Source organism: Pelobates fuscus, chromosome 10 (genome assembly GCF_036172605.1).
Source record: "Pelobates fuscus isolate aPelFus1 chromosome 10, aPelFus1.pri, whole genome shotgun sequence".
In the NCBI taxonomy this organism is placed as follows: Eukaryota; Metazoa; Chordata; class Amphibia; order Anura; family Pelobatidae; genus Pelobates; species Pelobates fuscus.
The window spans coordinates 130,546,640-130,556,257 of record NC_086326.1 but is presented as its reverse complement, the minus strand read 5'-3'; the positions used below and the strand labels follow the sequence as shown (position 1 = coordinate 130,556,257).

At 36.9% G+C, this 9,618-nt stretch overlaps 1 protein-coding gene across 1 annotated transcript; it reads left to right on the top strand.

The window, feature by feature from the left end:
* Window positions 1-6,771: 6,771 nt before the first annotated feature.
* On the top strand, window positions 6,772-9,332 carry LOC134575897 (pulmonary surfactant-associated protein D-like). The gene is made up of 4 exons (XM_063435345.1): window positions 6,772-6,837; window positions 6,954-7,095; window positions 8,370-8,447; window positions 8,900-9,332. Exons 2-4 carry the CDS (start codon window positions 6,993-6,995, stop codon window positions 9,277-9,279), a joined length of 561 nt encoding a protein of 186 aa, XP_063291415.1. The 5' UTR covers window positions 6,772-6,837; window positions 6,954-6,992; the 3' UTR covers window positions 9,280-9,332.
* Window positions 9,333-9,618: the final 286 nt, after the last annotated feature.

The window sequence follows — 9,618 nt, the reverse complement described above, 5'->3', positions numbered from 1 at the left end:
GGATCTGTTACAGTTTGTCCTGACCCACAATTTCTTTGTTTTTGACGGTAAATACTACCACCAGGTGCAGGGTACAGCTATGGGTACATCTTGTGCCCCATCATACGCTAACCTGCACCTGGGTTGGTGGGAAGAGAATGTGGTCTTTACGGACACCAACGCTGAATATACCAAGTATATCTTCATGTGGAAGAGATGTATAGATGACATCCTTGTGGTCTGGACAGGCACAAGGGAATGCTTCACGATGTTTGTGGAGAGTTTGAACTCCAATGATCTTAACTTGAAGTTCACGATGGAAATAGGGGGCTCTTCCCTTAATTTCCTCGACTGTACATTTAGTACAACCCCCAAACAGACCATCGAGACAACGCTATTCAGGAAACCGACCTCAACAAATACTATGTTGATGTGGGAAAGCCACCACCCAACCACACTAAAGAGAGGTATACCCGTAGGACAGTACCTCCGATTGAGAAGGAACTGTTCAAGTATGGAGGAGTTTACCACTCAGGCAAAGCTACTCAAAATTAGGTTCAAGGAGAGAGGATACCCTAACCGTTGCTTAAAGCAAGCATACCAGAGAGCTCTGTACAGCGACAGAATGGAACTCCTCAAGGACAAACCGACCCCTAATGAACAAGCACCAATTCGGTGCATCGTGAACTTCGATTCAGGATGGGACCAGGCAAAAAAGATATTGGGCAGATTTTGGCCTCTTATATCTCAAGATCCCCACTTCAAAGGGGCAGTGACCCCAAATGTATCCCTTACGGCACGGAGGGGGAGAAATCTAAAGGAGGCTCTAGTACCCAGCCACTTCTCTTCTATAAAGCCTGGTTACAACTGGCTCTCCGTTCAGGGCACGTATAAATGTGGCAAGTGTGTGGCCTGCAGGTACATCTGTAAAGACTCCAAACACCTTACAGACTCATACAACCAAGTTGTCTGTCATGCTAAGCAATTCTTAAACTATCCCTTTGGTGCTACAGTTAATCTCCTGATTTGCTCGTGTGGCCTTAGATATGTGGGTAAAACGATCCGCCCCTTTAAAAGGCGAATCATGGAGCATATACATTCTGTCAGAAACCTGAGGGACACCCCTGTGGTGAGACACATAACAAACCAACACCGTGGAGACCACGAAGGTGTTAGGTTCGCTGGAATCGAGAAAGTAACGGCAGGACGTAGAGGGGGTGATTTAGATCTCACCCTCCTCAAAAGAGAGTGTTATTGGATCTACAGATTCAAAACTTTTGCCCCAATGGGTTAAAAGAGGGATTTACATTTACTCCCTTCATCGAGAATTAATTTCACCAAGGATTAATATGAAATTATACTATGTACATAAATTTTTTATTGACACTGTATATATTTTTGTTTTTTGCATGTATTACCTTATTCTCTTTCTTCATTATTATTTGTTCTGTGCATCGGAGTTTTACTTTTCTTTTCTTTACCCTAAATATACACACTCATTTATAAACTAAACAGGCATTTATTCACCTGTATCTGCTAGACTAACCTGGTCATTGGACCACAATGTAGCAGCCTTAAGGACTGAAATCAGTCTTTTTATAGCCATTTTGCCTCTGCTAACATTAGGTGAATTATTTTCACTTCACATTGGGTCTTACAAAAAGATCACCAGCTCAATAGAAGCATTTACATAATCTTTAGACCGATATACATAGTTCTTAAAAATATCCATCCTGATTTCGATCTTAGTTTCTATTATGGAATTAAGAATCATCTCTTTTAGATTATGTTAACTGTCAATGCCCAATAGACTTTATTATTGGTTATACTCATCCTTCATGTGTACTTAGATACACTTGGGAACCATTTATGCGGCTACACTACATTAGTATCAGTAGCCGCAAGAACTAGGCACTTACACAGTTAATCAATGCAAAATTCAGTGCGACGACATCAACCTATCAGGTGACGACACGTCATTAGGGGCGTGGTCTGTACATGTTCGGCTTTTTTGGCACGAACACGCGGTACACACACACCCTGTTTTAACAGAGTGTGTAGGGCTATATAAAGAATCTCCGATGCCGGTATTACCTGTTTAGCCTCAGAAGAAGGCGCGTTTAGCAGTGGCGAAACACGTGTCAGGTAGCAGGCAGTATGGTTAGATAAGAACCTGGACACCCACTAGCTAGTCAGCTTAGGACTTAGTGGCTTTATTTTCAGCACGCATTTCTCGCATGGGGAGGCTTGGGCGACGAGAAATCTTGACATATCCGTCAGGGATCGTCAGACGACTTCCTCTAGTGTCATTTCTATGCTCTACTCATTCCTCACCCTTAGAGACTGCGTGTTACACAATAGCCAAGGCACTAGCAAGAATGTATCCACTGAGTCTCTATATCTAGACTAGCAAAGTAGCAGGCAGAAAAGGTTGGATCAGAGCCTGGACACCTATGAGCTAGTCAGCCTAGTTCCTAGTGGTTCTATCTTTAGCACGTATTTTCACATGGGGGGGAAGGCTTGGGCAACGAATAAATCTTGACCTATCCGGCAGGGATCGTCAGATAACCTCCTCCAGAGTTATCTTTAAGCTTTACTTATTCCTCACCCTTAGGGACTGCGTGGTACATAGTAGCCAAGGCACTAGCAACACTGTATGCACTAAGTTTCTATATCTAGACTAGCTATCCGTATACTCAGTTAGTAGACTGTATTGTTCATTCGCATCCAGGGTACTAACACTATCCTGGGGTTTTACTACTACTCTGAGACGGATCTCATTTGGTGGGGGGATTTTCTCTCTTTGTTATTTTTAGGTAATATCCTCTAGGTGATTCCCTTAGGATATTTATCCCAATCCAGGCACGATCTCTTATCTATATCCTCTTATATTTTATGTTTTTTTATTTTTCTCTAGTATAGGCATTAGGATTTTAATACAGTAATTATTAAAGGTTATATTTTATCTACCCTTATATGTATTGTTTTTCACTAGGGGGCGCCCTAATAGCTACTTGTGCCAGAAGCACACATATTCTAAACTCCCTACTGGGATTGTCTCTAAAACAAGTCGTTGAGGAGCCAACTCGTAAAGAGGCCATACTAGATTTAGTGTTAACAAATGGAGATTTGGTATCAGATATTACTGTAGGTGAAAGTTTAGGATCCAGTGATCATCAGTCAGTGTGGTTTAATATAAGAACAGTGACTGAGTCACACCACACAAAAACAAAAAGTTTTAGACTTTAGAAAAACAGACTTTTCTAAAATTAGAATATGTGTAAAGGAGTCATTATCAGACTGGAGCAATTTAAATGGAGTCCAAAATAAATGGGATTATTTAAAAGCTGCACTACTGAAGGCAACAGAAAATTGCATTAGGCTTGTCAGTAAAAGCAAAAAATTCAAGAAACCACTGTGGTACTCCGCAGATGTGGCCAAAATAGTAAAAACCAAAAAGTTAGCATTTAGTAATTATAAAAAACCCAGAGTGAGGAAGACAGAATGACCTATAAGATTAGGCAGAAAGAGGCTAAGCAAGTTATAAGAGCTTCCAAATCACACACAGAAGAGAAAATAGCACAGTCAGTAAAAAAGGGGGACAAAACTTTTTTTAGATACATAAATGAGAAAAGAAAAGTAAAACAAGGATTAGTTAGATTAAAAACAAAAGAATGAAGGTATGTAGATGAGGATAAAGGTCTAGCTGACTGCCTCAATGAATATTTTTGTTCGGTATTTACAGCTGAAAATGAAGGAAAGGGACCTCTGTTAAAAAAAGGATAAATGAGTCATTTATTACACGTGAGTTTACACGTGAGGAAGAGGTTCTGTTTCAACTGTCAAAAGTAAAGACAAATAAGTCAATGGGACCTGATGGAATACACCCAAAGCTATTAAAAGAGCTTAGTGGTGTACTAGCAAAACCATTAACAGATTTATTTAACCAATCATTGTTAACAGGAGTAGTCCCAGAAGATTGGAAGTTAGCGAATGTTGTGCCCATTCACAAGAAAGGTAATAGGGAGGAGTCGGGCAACTATAGGCCAGTAAGCCTTACTTCAGTAGTGGGGAAAGTGATGGAAACCATGTTAAAGGATAGGATTGTTGAATATCTAAAAACACATGGATTTCAAGATCAGAGACAACATGGGTTTACTTCAGGGAGATCATGCCAAACTAATCTTATTGATTTTTTTGATTGGGTAACTAAAATTATAGATCAGGGTGGTGCAGTAGACATTGCTTACCTAGATTTCAGTAAGGCTTTTGACACTGTTGCACATAGAAGGCTTATCAATAAACTGCAATCTTTGAGTTTGGATTCCAATATTGTTGAATGGGTAAGGCAGTGGCTGAGTGATAGGCAACAGAGGGTTGTAGTCAATGGAGTATATTCGAAGCTTGGGCTTGTCACCAGTGGGGTACCTCAGGGATCTGTACTTGGACCCATTATCTTTAATATTTTTATTAGTGATATTGCAGAAGGTCTTGATGGTAAGGTGTGTCTTTTTGCGGATGATACTAAGATATGTAACAGGGTTGATGTTCCAGGAGGGATAAGCCAAATGGCAAATGATTTAGGTAAACTAGAAAAATGGTCAGAGTTGTGGCAACTGACATTTAATGTGGATAAGTTCAAGATAATGCATCTTGGACGTAAAAACCCAAGGGCAGAGTACAGAATATTTGATAGAGTCCTAACCTCAACATCTGAGGAAAGGGATTCAGGGGTGATTATTTCTGAGGACTTAAAGGTAGGCAGACAATGTAATAGAGCAGCAGGAAATGCTAGCAGAATGCTTGGTTGTATAGGGAGAGGTATTAGCAGTAGAAAGAGGGAAGTGCTCATGCCATTGTACAGAACACTGGTGAGACCTCACTTGGAGTACTGTACACAGTACTGGAGACCATTTCTTCAGAAGGATATTGATACCTTAGAGAGAGTTCAAAGAAGGGCTACTAAACTGGTTCATGGATTGCAGGATAAAACTTACCAGGAAAGGTTAAAGGATCTTAACATGTATAGCTTGGTGGAAAGACGAGAGAGGGGGGATATGATAGAAACATTTAAATACATAAAGGGAATCAACACAGTAAAGGAGGAGACTATATTTAAAAGAAGAAAAACTACCACAACCAGAGGACATAGTCTAAAATTAGAAGGACAAAGGTTTAAAAATAATATCAGGAAGTATTACTTTACTGAGAGGGTAGTGGATGCATGGAATAGCCTTCCAGCTGAAGTGGTAGAGGTTAACACAGTAAAGGAGTTTAAGCATGCGTGGGATAGGCATAAGGCTATCCTAACTATAAGATAATGCCAGGGACTAATGAAAGTATTTAGAAAACTGGGCAGACTAGATGGGCCGAATGGTTCTTATCTGCCGTCACATTCTATGTTTCTATGTTTCTATCTTCTCTGACCCACCAGGTCTACTGTTCTATTTACACAAGTATGTGAGGGTTATCCCCTGTTCTGGTCGCCTACACATTTAGTTGTTTCCCTGTTTGGATATCCAACTTTACGTTTCTTCATACTGAATAGAGTGATAGAAATAAATTCTGTGTCTTTCTTAGCCTGGAAATACAATATGGAGTCACCTATGTTCTGAGTGTGACTGGCATATACACTTATAATTTCTGTCTTAACACAAAATGTCTGCCGATATAAATATATATATTTTTTTTATATATAAAAATACTGACAGATATTATATATCGAAAAATGTAACCATGGCAAAAAAAAGTGTAATATAGGAATATGTACAATGATAGACCAAACTAATAAAGAAGAGATCTGTGGATGGAAAAAATATAGCTGATGTGTGAGTAGTAAGTGAAGTGTTGGAGGTGGAAAATGAAAGTGAAGAAAGAGTGTATGAAAGTGGAGAGTGTGAAATGGAGAAGATGCGAAGAGAAGAAGAGATGGGAAAAGAGTGAAGGACAGAGAGAGGGGGGAGAGAGATGAAAGAATGAGAAAGTGAATAGATAAGAAGTGAAAGATACGTGTGATAGGAGTGAACCCTGGAGGGAGTGAACCCTGGAGGGAGTGGACATAATGGCAGAGTGAGAAAAATATGGTGATGTGACCACTAGAGAACAAAGTGGGAAGAGAGAAGAGGTGATGTAGTGCCGAGGTGATGGTCTTTGTACAGGCATATACATAATCAATGAAAATCAACAAATTAGTCTAGAGGCTGAAAGCTTAGCAGAGCAGAGTATATGATGATAATATCTAAGTAGACAAAACACTTGACAAACTTGTACACATATATATATATATATATATGCAAAAAGGTTCTGTCTATTGACAAGTAGTTGCGAGAGATCATTTGAGGGAGAGTGACATGTCTCTCAATGATGAAAAATCTAAATCAAAGAAATAGAAAATGAAAAAAGTGAAAAAAACATTAAAAAAAATTATAAAAATGATTTTAAAAAAATCGTAAAAAACTAAAAGGTCATAGGTAGCAGCACTCGTAATATTTTAGCTCTTTTTGGCTCACTTGGATTCCCAGATTGTATTTTCTCCTGCGTTATATCGTATGGAATACTTTTCATTTACTGCATTTACCAACTGTTAAGGGTTGTACTTTGTTTGAGGTTTCCTAAATTTTACTTGAAAATCTTCAATAAAAAGTGCAACATGAATAAAAACCAAATTAATCTACATGCTTATCTTATTTTTATTGTTAGTGCTGAGCCCAGCTATATCTGCAAATATGCTGATGCACTATCCTCAAAAATGTTTCGCCTTATTTTGAGGAAGTGACATTTTATGTTAAATAACATCCTTGCCCCATGCTGTGATATCCAGTATCCAGTTTTGCCTGAAGTCAAACTATATCACAAAAGGTAAGCTCCTGATTAATATGTTATAAAGTTTTATTCAATATTTTTTGTATTATAGTTAAAGCTTTATATTTAAATAATAAAAATGTAGTGGATTTTTTTTTTTTTTTTACATACAGATTTTAGTGTTTATAAACACTTACAAAAAGCTCCAAGCCATGAAGCTTTTTCAGATTCTCTGTGTCGTGATGGTGAGTATGCCACTTGTCGTAACCAGTGCCCCGTCGTGCCAACAAACAGACACAAAAAGTGGATCTCCAGGTAAGGATGGATATTAAGACTAAAGGCATCCTTGCTTTTTTATTAAAGGTATAGGTAATTGATTCATTAATCTATTGGGGAATATTTCACCCCAGTAAATGGTGAGATACTTTTGCATAGGTTAAACACAAGGCAATCACCACTATCAAAACCAATTTTTTTTGTGATTTCCCCAAATCATTTGTATTAATATGTATATAGTAAAATGTATTATATATAGGAATTTAAAATTAGTAAGGTATCTAACTTTTAAACTTCTTGTTGTTTGAATTAAAAATAGATTTTGTATCAAAGGGAGTAAAATGAGGACAGTGATCACTATATTTTTTACATAGAGCCTCAGCATATTGTACAATTATTTTTTATTTTTTTTGGTGGGAGGGAGGTATTCCCTTGCACTGGAAAAAAGGGGAAGGTTTGCAGAGGATGAAGACGTCAGAGTATCCTTTTTCAATGTGTTATTCCACATATCCCCAAAGAAAACATGCAGAAAATAAAAACATGCATTCTTTAGGGGTATGTCTACTAAGTTTGTAAAAACATTTAACATGAGTGTTCCTTTAAGCAGCAAATAGTTTTAGGTCTTTTTTTTATTATTTATTTTTATTTTTTTGTTTGCGTTGTTTAAAATAGTGAGTTGGTTTAAAGGAATACTCCATAATCAATATAGCTTGCTAAAAGTGCCCTGGTGCTATTTTTGAATGATGAGAATTCTTACCTGGGGTCTCCACCTCAGCTACCAATGCTGCTGAGCTGGAAGTTGCTAAGCAGGAACTGTGTGCCACCTGTGTTTGCACATTGTATATTTCTGCTGTTCAATGTATGGGAGGGAGTCTGGTACTTATTGAATCTGGTATATATGAGTAGGGGGCATACTACCACATGCATGGTTCTTGAGAAAGGCCATAGGCTGAAAAGTTGGGTGTCAAGTGTGCCATGCCCTGAGCTCTTGTATATAAGGAAGGTTGAACATTGTTTCCAGTTTCTGGTAATAGATAGCTATACTTTTTGCTTATCTATATATACTTTTTTTTTTGTGTATTTACTGCAATGTTTATATTTTGGGTATACATTTTTTGATTTGCGAAGTATATTCAATTTGGTTATGTATACCCTCAAATAGGATACATGCATGTGTATATATCTATTGAATATTTTAAATGTGAATCAATAAAATGTAGTTTTATAATATTTGGTGTGTAGTTTTTAGTTATTGCTTATTGAATCTGCTCTATTTATTAATTTATTGACCATCATTACTTCTTGTCTTAAAGGTTTGGATGAGCTAAACCCTAAATCTTTGGAGCAAGAACTTAGATGTTTGCAATCCAGTGTAGCAGCACTGAAAAATGGTGAGTAATGTAAATCCAACATTGTGTATGCTGTACAGTATTATTTATAGCTGCATACAGTTTGAAATTCACCAAATAGTACGTACACACACTATGATACATTGCACTAATGACTCGTCCCTTTTTAAATTTTTGCACAACTTTTTAAACAGAGCACTTTGATAAATCTCCCATAGTCCTGAAAGCATCAGATTTTAACATGATATTCTAGTTTCTCTACAAAATATAGTTCAGGGTAGGTAACTGTGCCCTAGACAATGGATGCTAAACAACAGAAATTGTATGATTTAACGTGTTATGAAGTTATTTATGTTTGGTATAAAAAATATTTTACTGCCAATTAATGTGATAAAATGGAAAAATCATCTGAGAACTGTATATAAAATAATATTAGCTAAGGTAATGCTATATAGTTATTACATAATGAGTATTTACTTACTTTTTTATTTTAGCTTTGGTCTTCAATAAAGGGACAAGTAGCGGTAACAAGATTTATCTTACAAATGGCCAGACAGCTACTTACAATGAAGGATACACCATTTGTGCCGAGGCAGGAGGACAGTTGCCTTCCCCACAAATTACAGAAGAGAATGAAGCTATATTGACCCTTGCTTTGCAGCACAAGAAGGATCCATTCCTTGGTATTAATGACATTGGGGATGAAGGAACATTTAGATATCCAAATGGAGAGGAAATAAACTACTCAAACTGGGCAGCTGATGAACCCAATGATGAGTTTAATGTTGAGGATTGTGTTGAAATGTTCAATAATGGGAAGTGGAATGATGAGAATTGTGACCAAAAACGACTTATCATTTGTGAATTTTCTTAAAATGTATACCGTTTTTTTTTTGTTTTGTTTTTTAATTATTTGCTTTTCCCGTGCAGACGTGTTTAATCTAAAATAAATAATATATATATACGTTGTGGCAGGCTTATGCAATGTATGATCATATAATGGAACTAAATCCCCATTATTTTTTTTTGCCTAGTTTAGATGTTTTTAAGAAAACTTTTAAAAACTAATAAAATCTGTCAACATTGAAGTTGCTGTTTAGTAGATAGGAGAGTGCGCTGGATCTTGTGTATTGTTTATTATTATATATATATATATATAATAAACATATATATATATATATATATATATATATAATGTAAAAGAGGCAATTGA